The sequence below is a fragment of the Puntigrus tetrazona genome, chromosome 20 (genome assembly GCF_018831695.1).
Source record: "Puntigrus tetrazona isolate hp1 chromosome 20, ASM1883169v1, whole genome shotgun sequence".
In the NCBI taxonomy this organism is placed as follows: domain Eukaryota; kingdom Metazoa; phylum Chordata; class Actinopteri; order Cypriniformes; family Cyprinidae; genus Puntigrus; species Puntigrus tetrazona.
This window is the reverse complement of record NC_056718.1, coordinates 17,724,679-17,740,928: the sequence shown is the minus strand read 5'-3', so window position 1 is coordinate 17,740,928 and position 16,250 is coordinate 17,724,679. Positions and strand designations below refer to the sequence as shown.

The following is a 16,250-nucleotide window of genomic DNA, read 5'->3' as shown; positions in this document are numbered from 1 at the left end:
TGCCTTGATGTTTATGTTTCACACATGCTGATGTGCTGTTTACCAGGACAGACACATATCCAAACACTGTTGTCATTTGTTTTGTTTTTTTGTGTAGTACATCCAATGATCAATGTTTTTTTGACTGAAATTAGTGTTTAAACATTCATATGCTATTTTTGGATTTCGGGAATTCGTTTTTTTTTAACATTTAGGACATAACGTGACTATTGTCGTGCACAATGCACAATAGTGCTTGTACATGCTTTGTAAATGAGTGAGTTGGGATACATGTGGCATTCAATGTGTAGTGAAGGATGAAGTAGTGATTAAGTAAGTGGTTTCGGACACAGCATGACTGTGTAAATAATAGATGATTGTAAAAGCAGCAAGTTCAGGAAACTGTCTCTCCTCTGTTTAAACAGATGATGTAACTGCTCTGAGAGGGGTAATTGATAATGGTAGAAACTTCCGCTTTGTTTTTCTTGCACAGCTGTTAAAGAGACAGGTAATACAAAAATTTTAACTTCTATAATGATATAATATGAAAAATGTTGCATCATTACAGTTGACGGAAACAAGATAATCAAGATAATAAAACTTTTTTTTTGTTTTTTTAACACAAGTATCTTTATATATGATATATAAATCAATCATTTGCAGCAATAAATGCTTCTCTACCTTTCTATTTTGCTGATCTATAGTAGGTTTTAAAAAACATGGCAGTGTGTGCTGTGAAAAACTGTTGGTAAATCATTTTGCAAAAAAGCATCTGCTAAATGAATGAATGAATCTGTGGATTGAATGTAAATCTTTGTTTGTTTTTACAAAACTACAAAAGAATAAATGAAATGTTTTTGAGATTAACTGCAATTAACATAAATTGTATTGTGATGCATAAACAGAGCAGTTTGTATTTATTACGATTTGATATCTATTAATTTGCTGCGCAGTGGCTGTGGCATTGAGTGTGTTTATATGGGCCAGTTATGTTCATTAACCTCCTAACACCCACTTTTGAGCTTTAGCAGGCTTGGCGCGATATATGAGAAAGTATTGCAGGAGAGATTAGATAGTCGCTTGGAGCATAGTGTGATAATAATTATAGAGTCTTGTAAACGCAAGTTGCTCTCAGCACACTCAGACACATCTGCAACTGAAAATTGGAATGGAGGTATTTATAATAACTACAATTAAACTCTTAGTCATTTTAATCTTGGATTATAGTTTTCCGCAAGACTGAGAGCAGATACTTTAGCAGAAATGAGCAAAGGGGAATGTGCTGTTTGATTTATCACAGCAATCTAGAAGATTAACAGCAAAAAAATAAGAAAAAAGATGTGAGAAAATTTTCAGTAACTTCCAAAGGCAAATAAGGACAGGTTGCTGTGCATGGCGAATCACTCCAAATGACATTTTAAGAAAGAATGCATTATTACAGCATAGGTTTAATACTTACATTTCTTAACTCTCCTCCTAATACTCATTTGTGCCCTTTCAGTTCCTCCCAGCATCCGTGCGGGTCCTCGAGCCATGAAAGTGCAGGTGGGACATGCCATAGACTTGCCCTGTGTTGCACAGGGTGTCCCAGAACCCTCTGTGTCCTGGCTGAAGGATGGCTCTGCTCTGCTGGCTGGGTCTCAGTACAAGATCTCAAATGAAGCTCTGACTTTGAACCAGGTGGGACTTAAGGATGAGGGTGTCTATACCTGCGTGGCCTCCAACATCGCTGGACAAGATAAAGCCACTATTCAGCTCTATGTGCAAGGTCAGATGGATGTTGGCATTTACAAAAGTGATTACAGCTATTGCGGCTTTAAATGAACTAAAAACCCATGCACTCTTTCCACAGTCCCTCCTGTGGTGGAGGTCTCTGAGCCCCCATTCAACAGTCCCTTACAGGAGAGAGTGGCAAACCAGCAGATCGCCTTCCCCTGTCCTGCCAAAGGTGAACCTGCATCTGAATCATAAGAAATTGCCATTCATTTCTCAACGTCACCCATAACAGTGTAAATCTGTGTTGCTAGAACTAGTCATTATAATATATCTATTGGTCTAATTTTGATAGATGCTGGTAAATTTAATGGTTAAATTTGTATTTTAATTAATGCGATATTCACAATGTTGCTTCAATATCAAATTCTAAATTATTGAATTTGCAGGCACTCCTGAGCCAATAATAAAGTGGTTTAGGAACGGTCAGGAGTTGACAGGGAATGAGCCAGGTGTGTCCATTTTGGAGGATGGCACTCTTCTCATTCTGGCCTCAGTGTCCCCTCTTGATAATGGGGAGTACTCTTGCATGGCTGTAAATGATGCTGGTACAACCGAGAAGAAATACCAACTTAAGGTCAACGGTTAGTGCAGCAATCAAAAACGGTTATTAAGATTTTTTATCTTTCAGCACCTTGCACAACCTTTCTCTTCTTCGTCTCCTCCTTCCCCTTTTTCCAGTCCCACCTGATATTAGAGACAATGGCCTGCTGCCCAATGTCTCTGTAGTGATGAATCAACCAACAAACCTGGTGTGTGATGTCATGGGCACACCTGTACCTGTCATCACCTGGTACAAAGATGGAGTTGAGGTCAGTGCAGTGACATGCACTGAAAATCACATGGTCTTGTTCTGTGTAATCAGTGCATGTGATTTAAAGAAAAAAATTTTAATGACAGAAATAAAAGAAATCTTTACTTTTGAAGCTACTATTTTAACATCTTGAAAAAATTGTAGTTCTTACTTAAGACCTATAATAATAATAATAAACAATAAGTAGCAATATAATAATAATAATTTGTTAAAATATAGTCATTTTTGGATAAAATATGTTCAGTCATACATTATTTACATTATTATTACCTACATTATTTTGGAATTACATTATATTATTAAGGTAAAGCACATTGATTATGCCATTTCAGATTGTTAAATGTGCATTAAACAGTTAAAATAAGCATAATGAGAAATAAAAAGGGCATTTCCTTCAGTGAGGCCAATCACAAATAAGTTTCCTTGGATCACTGGGTTTGAGCTCCAAGAACAGGTCATAAAAAACCCCAGTGCTTCTTATAAATGTGCTTTTACGAGAATCAATTTCAGAATGAAGTCAACAGTTAGGAAATCTCTAATCGCACTGCAGGGATAGCAGAGGCTGCTGATTCAGAATAATGTTGGAATAGCAGATAGTCTGAGAATTTTTTTCCGCAAAGTAAACACGATTATTGCCTTTTACTGTTGGTTGATGTTTTGGAGTGATTTAATGAATTTAATGAATATTTTTAAAAGAGTTTAATAGATAGAGGTAAATTGTTCTTGCTGTATAAAAAGATCTATGTTAATATATATTAATTTTGTTGTTTATAATTTGTCAAATAGCTGTATGTATCATTTAACCAGGTGGTTTCTAGCAGCGATGTGCAGATTCTTCAGAAAGGCAAAACTCTTAAGCTGTTGAAAGCAGCTGTAACAGATGCAGGACATTACACCTGTAAGGCCATCAACATTGCTGGAAGCACAGAGAGAGACTTTTACTTGGATGTATTGGGTAGGTTGCAAAAATTAGTTTTCATTTAAAGTTATTTTGTAATAACATCCACTTATTTGTGGATTTGTTGTGTTTTTACAAGTTGGTATTACATCTTATATGGTTTGCCTCATAGTTCCTCCTACAATCATCGGGATAGTTGGGCCACGTGACGTCTCTGCCGTGCTCAATCAGGAGATCATTCTGGAATGCAGGGTCAAAGGTGATCCATTTCCCACAATTCAGTGGTACAAAGACAGGAAGTAAGTTACTCTACAAAGCTTTTTAAAGAACACTTTTTTTATCAGGAAAAAACTTAGGGGTGAATTCACTAAATAGTTGTGCATCTTGTTCACTATCCATCCAAAACTCAGTCTAACCAGGCATCAAAAGCACTGAAATAGTGCTCTGCTGTGAATTTGTTGTCAGTATTTCATATGCAAATATTTTATGATTTTGCAAATCAGGCTTCTTACAGAATACATTCTTACAGAATACAAAAAAAATATGGGTCAAAATTATCGTCATCATCAATAATCATTAGAAGTAAAGATCATGTTCCATGAAGATATTTTGTAAACTTCCTACCATAAATATATCCAAACGTAATTTTCAAATGGTAATATGCATTGCTAAGAAATTCATTTGAACAGTTTTAAAGGTGATTTTCTCAATATTTAGATTTTTTTTGCACCATCAGATTCCAGATTTTTAAATAGTTGTATCTCAGCCAAATACTGTCATATCCTAACAAATCATGCATCAATGGAAAGCTTATTTATTGAGGTGATAGATACATCTCAGTGTAGAAAAAAATACCATTATGACTTTGTGGACCTGGGTCATATATTTTCTTCATTCCTTTTGCTAATCAGGTGCTAAATTAATACAGCATGTGCAAATAATTCTATTTGGGGCATAAATAATATTTGGTGAATTCACTCCTTATATTTTGAATGAGTACTAAGAGAATTAACTTTATCTGTTCATTTAACTCTGCGTGTTAGGCCAGTGTTTTTGGGTGACCCCAATGTTGAAGTTCTAAACAGAGGACAGCAGTTGAAGATAAAGAGTGCTCGCTTAGGTGACCAGGCACGATACCAGTGTAGTGCCACCAATGCAGCAGGAAAGCAGTCCAAGGATTTTAACCTCAGTATCTTTGGTAATTTTACTCCTACATAATGTCCTATTATGTTTTTTAACAACAACAGAATAAAAAGACTTCTGAACTCTATATGCTAAATGATTGTCTTTCCATTCTACTGACTCAGTACCACCCAGTATTAAGGGAGGAAACATGACTTCTGAGGTAACAGTTCTGCTTGGTAATTTGGTGACTCTGGAGTGTGAGGTTCGGGGTGTGCCCCTCCCTGCCATCACATGGTACAAGAACGGAGAGGTCATTCTGTCCAGCAGACAGGCCCAGTATGTGGACAGAGGGCAGTTCCTCAAGATCTTAAGAGCTCAAGTGTCAGATGCAGGACAGTACACCTGTAAAGTCACCAGTGTAGCAGGCACCACTGAGAAACTTTATGAGCTAGATGTCTATGGTGAGGACTCATTTCCAGGCCTGTAAAATTCTATAATCAGTGTTCATTTTTAGTTTTTTTGGTTGGAAATACTTGGAAATAGTAACACTTGTTCATGTTTCCTTTTTTTCCATCATTCAGTCCCTCCCTCCATCACTGCCAGTTCTGACGGTCCCACAGACGCGAAGGTTGTGCTCAGCAAATCTTTGATTTTGGAGTGTGAGGCTGAAGGTCACCCTCCTCCTTCACTGACCTGGCTAAAGGATGGTTCACCAGTCGCTGTTAGAGAGAACCTGCGTGTTCTGGAGCAGGGCCGCAAACTTGAAATCGTCAGTGCTCTTACATCTGATGCTGGTCGATATGTATGTGTGGCTACGAGCATTGCTGGAGAGAAGGAAATCAAATACGACGTCAGTGTCTTAGGTATATGCACTCACATTTACATTATTGTAGCAAACTATTAAAAGTCAAAAGAAGTGACCTATTAAGCATTAGGTGCGTTTAAATTTGACGGCATGTCATCCTTCACTATTCACACGAATCAGGAAGTTCTGTGTTTTCATGTGCATGAGCCAGAAGGATCTTGTCTCAACCTGCACATTGATCTTCTGAGCATCTGGATACCATTACGGTCCTAATACATGCGTCCAACAGACCACCGCAATCACTCAGTCCACATTTGTGTTGCATCATGGGAATGTGTTTGCAGGAAATCAACAGCAAAGTGTTTTATGATCCTATAAACTGGTTAACAACAAATGAAGGAAATGTATAAAAGATTCATTGAGATTAAAGGGTGATTGTAGAGGCAGTATCCGATGATGTGACACAAGCATGTGGCATTCATTAACTCTCTGTGTGTTTTCGTTATGTGAGTTTGTTACGCGTTATTTCAAAGACACGGTTGATTCGTGCATTGTTTGGTTTACGATTCCGGAGATGCTGTAGCGTCTGACCATACTTTTTGTTTGTGTGTATTCAGTTCCTCCTGTTGTGGATGGGGCAAGTGAAACCACAGATGCCACAGTTATCCTCAACAATATCCTAGAGCTTGAGTGTTATGCTGTAGGCACACCTACGCCAACCATCACGTGAGTACGCATGTACATATGTGACCCTGGACCACACGTTTTTGTAGCAACAGCTTAAAATACATTTTATTGGTCAAAATTTCTTTTTTTGTCAAAAGTAAAGATCATGTTCAATGATGATAATTTGTAAATTTCCTACTATATATATATTAAAGCCGAATTTTAGATGAGTTTAGATTTTTTCTCAATATTTAGATTTTTTTTTTGCACCTCCAGATTCCAGATTTTCAAATAGTTGTATCTCTGCAAATATTAGCTATATCATGCATCAATAGAAATCTTACTTATTCAGCTTTCAGATGATGTTTAAAACTTAAAAAAAAAAAAAACTTGAATGGTGTTGTGGTGCAAGGTGACACATATTTAAGCATATACAGAATTGAAAAGTCGCTCGTCTGCATCTATCTCTCTGTTTTAAGGTGGTTGAAGGATGGTGTGCCAGTAAGGCAGGGCGAAGGGGTACGGATCACGTCAAATGGCCGTCGATTGGTCATCTCACGTGCTCAGGTGTCTGATGCAGCACTTTTTCACTGTGTAGCATCTAACGAAGCTGGAGAGCAAGAGAGAGAATTTAAAGTATCTGTACATGGTAATAATAATTTATTTTATTTCTTGCTAATGTTTGTGTTTGATGTTTGCCTCATCTGCTCACAGAGTGAAGGTCAAAAGTGTTTTTTTCTCTAAGACATATTTCAGGCGCTATTATGGTCAAATGTATTTATTTATTTCTTTAATATTTGTCTGTCAGTCCCCCCAACTATCCGTTCTACCGGTCCAGCTGAGAGGTCTGTGGTCCTCCACACATCAGTTAGCCTCCAGTGTGTGGTCACTGGTATTCCACCTCCCAGCATCACATGGCTGAAAGATGGCCGTCCTGTGGACACCACACAAGAATTTCTGAAGGTCAGACTTTAAAGCATGACAGAAGACTTCCAAAATAAATCAAGTGTTTGAGGAGGTTTAAATTAGAGCATATATCATCTCCTCTCTCTTTATCTCTCTGTCATGTAGCTGGAATCTGCAGGCAGGGTTTTGCACATAAAGAAGGCCAGACTTGAGGACGCAGGAAAATATGCTTGTGTGGCAACTAATGCAGCAGGCGAGGCACAACAGCACATTCGCCTCAGTGTGCATGGTAGGAAATATACTTGAAAAAAACAAGATAGCGAAAGCATTTTAACTTTGTTGAATAGTTGAAGTTATATTATATTTATATTCTGATTCTTTTCATGGCAAGTAAACACAATTAAACACAATTGCTCATCATTTATTTGTTAACGTGAAAAACATCTCATTATTTTAAATATTTAAATGATTTTATTTAAAATAATTTTGATTATATTAGTATAATTGCAAGTTTACATTATGTTACTATAAGGTAATTTTAGCTGATTTTCAATTAGTTTTTAATCATTTATTTCTATGTATGCATTTTATTTGTTTTTATTTATTAGTCTATGTTTATTTGTATTAACTTTAATTTCAGCAAATAAGTATGTTCATGTGTTTTATAGAACCTCCCAGCATCCACTATGCTGGAGAGATCCTCAACGAAACTATCCTTGCTGGTTTCCAAATTCAGCTGAAATGTAAGGCAACAGGAAGTCCTTTGCCAGGTGAGCCTTACATTTACTCTTTTTAGGGCTATATCAAATACTGGCTAGTATCGGTTTTCAACAGTACAGGTGGTGTATTTTTCTCATGCCTTTTCTGCTGCAGCTGTGACATGGTATAAAGACGGTCGTCCGTTGACAAGCGCTGCGGGAGTTAACATTCTGAGCAGAGGTCATGTGCTGGAGATTGACCGCGCACAGGTGTCAGACGCTGGCCTCTACAAATGTGTGGCCATCAATGTGGCTGGCAGCACTGAACTCATATACAGTCTGCAGGTGTACGGTGAGTGTGTTTGACTAACACTAATGAACATTTCAGTCAAAAGTTTGCCTATGTGAAACTTCTTAAAATGCTCCTTTTTTGTTTTAAATATCTAACACTCTTTGTCTGTCTCCATTAGTTCCTCCTTCTATCTCCAGTAAAGGAGGAATGATAACAGTGGTGGTGAATGACCCAGTCAGGTTAGAGTGTGAAGCCTCAGGAGTTCCAATGCCCAGCCTTACTTGGCTCAAAGAAGGCAGCCCTGTCTCCAGCTTTTCAGAGGGAATCCAGGTGTGTATGTGTGGGACTTTGGATGCTGTTGAGCATATGTAGCCATATAAAATCACGCTTGCCTCTACTGGAAAGTGTTGAACAGGCTCTATCAGTTTTTAATTTCCTCTTTTACTAGGTATTTTCAGGTGGCAGGGTGTTGTCGTTTGTTAGTGCACAGGTCAGTGACACAGGTCATTACACTTGTGTTGCTGTGAATGCAGGTGGAGAACAGCAACGAGAATATGATCTACGTGTGTACGGTGAGCTCAGAAGACACACTCCCTCCTAAACCTGATTAAATCTTTATTCTTTTGAAATTTCTATTCGAGAATCCTGAAAAAAAATCTATTATGGTTGCCACAAAAATATTAAGCACATTTTTTTAACATTGAAAATAGTAAGAAATGCTTCTTGAGTACCAGATCAGCTTATTAGAATGATTTCTGAAGAATCATGTGAAACTAAGGGTTGGAGTAATGACTGCTGAAAATTCAGATTTGACATTATAAGTAGTATATTAAATTAGAAATGTTATTTTTTTATTTATTTATTTTTTATTGTAATGATATTTTACATGTAATGATATCTCATTATATAACTTATTTTTCTAAATGTAAAAAAATTCTGCCTTAGTGAGCATAATTAACTTCTGCATGTGTCTGTGTCCTTCAGTGCCACCCAACATCATGGGTGAGGAGGTGAACCAAACTGTTCTGATGGGTCAGTCAGTCCAGCTGCATTGTCAAAGTGATGCCATCCCTCCACCTGCATTAAGCTGGCGGAAAGATGGTCGACCACTCTATAGAAAACCAGGTCTGAGCCTATCAGAGGACAGCAGCTTACTAAAGGTGCAGTACATTACAGTACAGCATATAAGACGCCTGTAAGTTTTGACCTGGCCAATAAGCAACAACCTAGCAACCACTTATATCAGGGGAACTACACCCTGTAAATTCGCTGCAACACCCCAGCATCATAGTTTGGCTTTATAGTTCGTTTTTTGTTGTGTGTAAAATAGCAACTGAAAGGCATTTTGTATTGTTGTCTTTTTTTCATTTTTCATTCAGTTTTAGGATGGTACTGACTTGTTATTTGTTTTGTGTTTGCAGATTAACAGTGCTCAGGTCCAGGACACAGGCAGGTACACATGTGAGGCAACCAACGTGGCAGGAAAATCCGAGAAACACTATAACCTGAATGTGTGGGGTAAGTGCTTGAAAATATAATCAAATATAAACTCTGATTCAAGTTATAATGTTTTTCTTTCTCTGTTATTTTCTTTCCCTCAGTTCCTCCTAGTATCCGTGGATCTGATGAGGTGTCTCTTTTGACTGTGATTGAGGGTGGTCTCATCACGCTTGTGTGCGAATCCAGTGGGATTCCTCCTCCCAGTCTCACCTGGAAGAAAGATGGTAGGACTACTCATCCTCACCATCCTCCTCGTCACTATCCTCATCGTATTTATTGCCATTTTCATACTCATACTCCATAATCCTTAAGGTATTTGAACAAACTCTTAACCTTAAGCTTTGTAATCGTTTTGTGTGTGTCTCAGGATCAGAACTAAAGGGAGACTCTCGTGTGCGCGTACTCTCCGGAGGGCGTCAGCTGCAGATTTCCAGTGTTGAGAAGGCAGATGCTTCCTCTTACACTTGTCTGGCCTCCAGTACAGCCGGCAGTGCAATGAAAGAGTACAATCTGCAAGTTTATGGTACATCTTGTCCGTAAGAGATGCTCAAACTAGAACAGGACAAAAAATAGATATTGCTAAAAAAATATTTTCAATAATAAACATCTGCATATTCTAGATGTATGTATCAGGGTCACAGTCTCATCTACTATACATATATAAGCACTCATAAAGCTTATGGAGTTTTCCGTTTCTGCTCTCTAACCATATAAAAGACACTCCGCATGGACAAGCATTTTACATTTTTCTTCAAACAGTTCGTCCTTCCATCAGCTCCTCAGCTCAGGATGAGGAGACAGTGACACGAGGTGGAGATATCACTCTGCAGTGTGAGGCAGATGGGGTCCCCAGACCTGCCATTTCATGGATGAAAGATGGAAGACCGCTGAGCACCAGCAGCAGGGCTCAAATAATTAATGAGGGCAGACTTTTGCGCATTCAGGATGCCCAGGTAGCTGACACCGGTCGATACAGCTGCATTGCTGTAAATGTGGCAGGACAAGCTGACAGGAAATATGATGTCAATGTTCACGGTAAGAAAAAAAGTCAAAGTTTATGGTTTAAATTTTTTATTAAGTAGTTTTCATTTATTTTTTATGTTACATCAGGTCTTTTGTAACTCTTGTTCATAAAATATGATGGTACCTTGGTTTTGAAGTCACGGTTCAGTATGGTTTTGGTAGAGCAGGTACCTCAGCTTCTGGGTTAGGGAGACCTTTTACATTACTATAAGGTTACAATTAACAACAGAGCTCAAATTTAAATTCAATTACTGTTCTTTTTTTTTTTACTATTTATTGTGCAAAGATGAGACTTTGTTTCTCAACAAAACTTTTTATTTCCAAAGAAGTTCACACAGTGGTTAAAGCAATTATCTATTTGTTCAGTGCAAATGCATACCGAACTCGAAAGACCTGTACAGAAAATGTTTGATATGAATTTGTGTACCTTTACACACCAATAATGCTACCAAAATTCACTTTTCAGATCTCTTTTTAAGTAATGCGACCTTATTCAGTATGCATAGTGTTTTTGTCATTCACATACTTTATATTCACATTTAATGTAACCACCTCTTCAGTTCCTCCCACCATCATCGGACAGACACAGGTGCCTGAGAACGTGAGTGTTGTTGTGAAGAACCCAGTTGTTCTCACTTGCGAAGCTTCTGGAATGCCACCACCATCCATCACCTGGCTCAAAGACAGCCAACCGATCAGCACGTCTAGCTCTGTTCGGGTCATCTCAGGTACCAGCTTCTTCTTCAATGAATGCATTTGCCTTGATCCAAAATGTTTACACCACTATGTCTAGGTAAAGAGCCCAGTACCAGTTAAAGGATTAGATTAACCAGGTATAATAACTCAAAAAGGTGCAACAAGATAGCTTTAGTAAGCAGCCAAACGCCACAGATCAGTGGTTAACTGAAAAGAAAAACAGCTAGACAGATGTTCTTGTATTTGAACATGCAAAGACTCTCCATTAACGGCTTCCAGTGTAAACAGAGACTGATCCTCCGCCAGCAGCAAGTATGAGGTACATCCATCATTGTAACCTCAGACATCGTAAACCACCGGAGGTCACCTGTGCAAAATGAACCACATTGTAAATGAATTTGTGCTGAGCTATAATAAGACTGTCCCTCTGCATGCCACAGGCAAGACATGAAGCTGGACAGAAAACAGGACCAAAATATGTAGAATAGGCATATTATTGATTACATATTCGCAAATGTTGAAAAGCTCATCCACCGATAATGTATATCACTTCTGGCTGACCACAAACTTTTTTCCTCATTATAAGAAAGAGACACCAGGGAAGAAAGAAGGATACGTATTTGTTCAGGTGATCAGCTTAGCTCTCTCCTAGGGAGTGATAATTACTCGTTTAAAGAGTGAAAATGGGAGGTTTGACTTGTGTTGACGGGTTAAGCTCTGTTTGAACAGCTGTTAACTTGAGGTCTCTCGTTTCATACCAAACAATAGGGACATTTATGAAGCCTGTTTTTTTTTTTTTTTTTTTAGACAAATTGAAACTCTGAGTTTGCTCACTTATTCATTTTACAGATGCATTCCTCCTCTGAGTAAATCTCACACTCTTGATTTATAGCTGATTAAGTAATTCCCTAAGAGAAGTGTGTGCGGGCCATTCTTTTGACTCAATGTGCAGAAATCACTCCCTCATTCAGTCACCTGTGAGTCTGATATACATCTGTAATTGTCTCAGGGGGACGAGGCCTGCGTTTGATGCATGCCGCAAGTGAAGATGCTGGGAGATACACCTGCATCGTGTCCAACTCTGCAGGAGAGGAGAGAAAGAATTTCGACCTAAACGTCCTGGGTAATGCAGCACTGTACATGGCACAGTTTTAAAATGTAACCATTTTAAGCTTTATTGAATTTCAAAGCCTAAATACAGTTGCCAGAGATAAACGCATTGATATTAGTATTAATTTCATTAGAAAATTAGAAATTTCATTTAATCTTTTTTCTTTCAACCTTAGTGCCACCTAGCATTGTTAATGAAAGCACAGTGGAGGATGTGAAAGTGAAGGAGAGACAGAGCATAATTTTGGCCTGTGAGGTCACTGGTAAGTGACACAAAACACAAGATTACTTTGCTATCTCTTTCCTCCTGTTAACCATTTTTTGGGTGATCTAGGTAATCCAGTGCCAGAGATCACATGGTTAAAAGATGGGCAACCGCTGAGTAGTGACTCAAGGCTGCATGTGATGTCAAATGGACGTTTCCTGCAGATCACTGGGTCACAGGTTGCAGACACAGGCAGATATAGCTGCTTGGCCTCTAACACCGCTGGAGACAGGAGCAGACACTTTAACCTCAATGTGTTAGGTATGTTTGGGCAGGAGGTATTACAATATCTTTTTGTGGTCTTGTGGGTGGACTCATCTATATTTCTGTCCACAGTTTCTCCTACCATTGCTGGCTCTGGTCCAGAAGGTTCAGCTGAAGAGGTTACTGTGACACTGAATAGTCCTACTTCTCTTGTTTGCGAAGCCCAGTCGTACCCCCCTGCCATCATCACTTGGCTCAAAGACGGCACACCCTTCGAATCCAGCCGCAATGTCAGGGTACTTCCAGGTCAGATTTCAACACTTAAATTTAACTTTGGAATAAAGTAATGACTTTGAATCACGATTACATTGTGATTAAATGGACATATTATTTTTGGGGGAATTGTTGTGAAGTCATAAAAAAACATTAATATGAAAAACATTAATATTTCTAACTAATTTAGATTAATATAATAATTAATATAAATAAGTGAAAAATAAATACATTTACAGCTTAACTGTGTCTTGCGACAGGTGGTCGCACTTTACAGATCTTGAATGCTAAGGAAGAGGATGCTGGGAGATACACGTGTGTGGCAACTAATGAGGCTGGAGAGACACTCAAAAACTATGAGGTCAAAGTTTTCAGTACGTATGAGAGCTGATCTACATCGCCACCTTTTGGTGTAGGGGAATATAACACTTTTTTGGGTTCAGTTATCCATGACCTATTTATATATGTTCCTTTCCTGCAGTCCCTCCAGTTATCAATAAAAATGACATCCCAGGAGAGAGTCTGTCTCCTAAAGAGGTGAAAATAAAAGTTAACAACACCCTTACACTGGAGTGTGAGGCTCAGGCTATTCCAACACCTACACTGGTGTGGTACAAGGATGGCCAGGTGAAAAACACATATGGTATATAAAGCATGCTGTTTTTAACTCTTATGGGGATATTGAGTTTTCATATACTCTTGTTTCTCTCTCTATCTCTGCAGATCTTGAAAGCAGACGGTCACCTCACTATCACTGCAAACGGTCGTATCGTTCAGATTAAACACACTCAGGTGTCCGATACAGGTCGTTACACCTGTGTAGCCACCAACATCGCTGGAGAGGATGAGAAGGACTTTGATGTAAATATACAAGGTGAAAAGGGTTTTACAATACAATATGTATTATTGTCTTTTATCTGTGGATTTTGTACTGTAATCTTCTGGCTTTATACCTGTCTGACAGTAAAATCCTGTTTTTGTGTCAGTTCCCCCTAGTTTCAGAGGCTTTGGAGACACTGGTATTAATGGAGACATTAAGGATGTGATACTAAATAATCCCATCTCCCTATACTGTGAGACCAATGCTGTTCCCCCTCCCGTTCTGACCTGGTACAAAGATGGACACCTGCTGGCTTCTAATGATAAAGTACTCATCTTGCCTGGTGAGTGGCTAAATTTCAACATTTTGATTATGTAGCATGGCAAAATAATTAATAATAAATAAATCTGTGTGTTGCATATGAGTTTATAAGAATTTTATATGGTTTTTGTTCTGTATTTCTTACACAGGCGGAAGAGTCCTCCAGATCCCTCGAGCTCAAGTAGAGGATTCTGGGAGATACACTTGTGTGGCTGTGAATGAGGCTGGAGAAGACTCAATCCAGTATGATGTTAGAGTGTTGAGTGAGTTTAGTCTGAGCATTAAACTTTCTTTCTTAAATGCTAGACATTACAATAGCAACAATGATAACTATTGTTACATGTCTTTTTGTCTATACTCTTGGATTTTGTTAGTACCGCCCTCAATTCGTGGAGATGATGGTGAAATGCCTGATGAGATCACAGTGCTGGTGAACAAGACCAGAGTACTGGAGTGTCAAGTGCACGGGAGTCCCACTCCTAAAATCAGCTGGATGAAAGACAGTCAACCCCTTACCCCAGACAACACACACAGACTTCTGTCCAATGGCAGGACACTGCAGGTGAGAGAAAAACATCTGTAATGCAACAGTGACAGTGTGTGCTGTTAAGAACATATATTTATTTTTGTTAGGATTTTTTTAATTGCTTTATTTTAGCATATATATATTAATAGATACGTTTCTGTGTGTGTTACAGATTTTAAATGCACAGGTGACAGATACAGGACGTTATGTGTGTGTGGCTCAAAACTTAGCAGGAACAGCAGAGAAGTCTTTCAACCTCAATGTGCATGGTGAGTCTAACCACCGTGAAATAAAACCATGGCTCTGTTCGGCAGTAAACTGCAACCTACTTGTTTATTTTTGATCTAATAATCGCTGTTTCCTGTTTGCTGTCAGTTTCTCCCTCCATTGTGGGCATCAGAGAGGAGAATGTGACAGTGGTGGTGAATAACTTCCTATCTCTAAACTGTGAGGCCACTGGATTGCCACCTCCCACCCTCAGCTGGTTCAAAGATAGGAAACCTGTACAGGCCAGCTCCAATGCACTCATAATGCCTGGTACACATGCAAACAAACACTCTTACTTGCACATTATACAAGGACAACATAGTACATACTATACATAAATTGCCTTTCCTCTGCTTTACCTCATTCTGTCTCTAGGTGGCCGTACTCTACAGATACTGAAAGCAAAGATATCTGATGGGGGGAAATACAGCTGTGTGGCCATCAACCAAGCGGGAGAAGCCCAAAAACTAATTTATCTTACAGTATATGGTAAGTAAAGCATTGCTCTGCGAAACTTTCCAAAAATAACAAAAGGTATACAAATTATAATATGACAAAGTAAATCGTTTAACAAGTCACTGATCTGAATTTCTGATGTGAAATTTCCTAGTTCCCCCTAGCATCAGACACAGTAGTGGGGATCTTCCAGTGGTGTTGAATGTCCAGGTGGGCAAATCTGTTACTCTGGAGTGTGAATCTAATGCAGTGCCTCCTCCCATCATTACCTGGTACAAGAATGGACGTCCCATAACTGAAACCTCCAACCTGCGCATACTAGCTGATGGACAAATGCTGGAATTGAGAGAAACAGAGGTGGGTTTGAGACAATTAGCATGTGTTATCTTCTGCTTGGTGTTGAGTTTTATACTCTGTGTGTAAGCACCACTTATTATTACTTATATTTACTTACTTTTTTTTTTTTTGGAATTATAAATGACTCTTTCTTTCTGTCAGGTATCAGATACAGGCCAGTATGTCTGTAAGGCCACAAATGTAGCAGGTCAAGTGGACAAGAACTTCCATCTCAGTATCCATGGTGAGAAAAACATTTATACATATATATATTTTGTAACATTATTAAGGTACTTACTGTTTAACAAATAACGGTGTGCAGTTCCCCCATGGCTGGATGGCCCAGCAGTGGAGCGTGTGGTGGAAACCATCAGCAATCCCGTCACTTTCGCCTGTGATGCTACAGGGATACCTCCTCCCTCGCTCACCTGGTTAAAGAATGGCAGAGTGATCGGTGAGATAAACAATGTACAGATTTCTTAACGTTTACATTTGTT

The 16,250-nt window shown here is 38.7% G+C and overlaps 1 protein-coding gene across 1 annotated transcript in view; it reads left to right on the top strand.

Annotated features, from left to right (window-relative positions):
- The window catches only part of hmcn1 (hemicentin 1), a 67,824-nt gene that overhangs the window by 31,813 nt on the left and 19,761 nt on the right, over positions 1-16,250 (top strand). Inside the window, 39 exon segments of the mRNA XM_043220343.1 lie at positions 1,481-1,747; positions 1,832-1,927; positions 2,142-2,336; positions 2,434-2,564; positions 3,374-3,521; positions 3,637-3,763; positions 4,508-4,662; positions 4,772-5,050; positions 5,171-5,452; positions 6,012-6,120; positions 6,540-6,709; positions 6,869-7,023; positions 7,132-7,255; positions 7,635-7,736; positions 7,840-8,016; positions 8,135-8,286; positions 8,405-8,528; positions 8,941-9,116; positions 9,378-9,474; positions 9,558-9,680; positions 9,824-9,979; positions 10,216-10,491; positions 11,040-11,207; positions 12,185-12,298; positions 12,462-12,548; positions 12,620-12,811; positions 12,887-13,060; positions 13,288-13,401; positions 13,509-13,654; positions 13,751-13,901; positions 14,014-14,190; positions 14,318-14,431; positions 14,543-14,730; positions 14,867-14,963; positions 15,070-15,231; positions 15,337-15,450; positions 15,572-15,774; positions 15,916-15,997; positions 16,076-16,207. Coding sequence (XP_043076278.1) covers positions 1,481-1,747; positions 1,832-1,927; positions 2,142-2,336; positions 2,434-2,564; positions 3,374-3,521; positions 3,637-3,763; positions 4,508-4,662; positions 4,772-5,050; positions 5,171-5,452; positions 6,012-6,120; positions 6,540-6,709; positions 6,869-7,023; positions 7,132-7,255; positions 7,635-7,736; positions 7,840-8,016; positions 8,135-8,286; positions 8,405-8,528; positions 8,941-9,116; positions 9,378-9,474; positions 9,558-9,680; positions 9,824-9,979; positions 10,216-10,491; positions 11,040-11,207; positions 12,185-12,298; positions 12,462-12,548; positions 12,620-12,811; positions 12,887-13,060; positions 13,288-13,401; positions 13,509-13,654; positions 13,751-13,901; positions 14,014-14,190; positions 14,318-14,431; positions 14,543-14,730; positions 14,867-14,963; positions 15,070-15,231; positions 15,337-15,450; positions 15,572-15,774; positions 15,916-15,997; positions 16,076-16,207 — 6,036 coding nt within the window.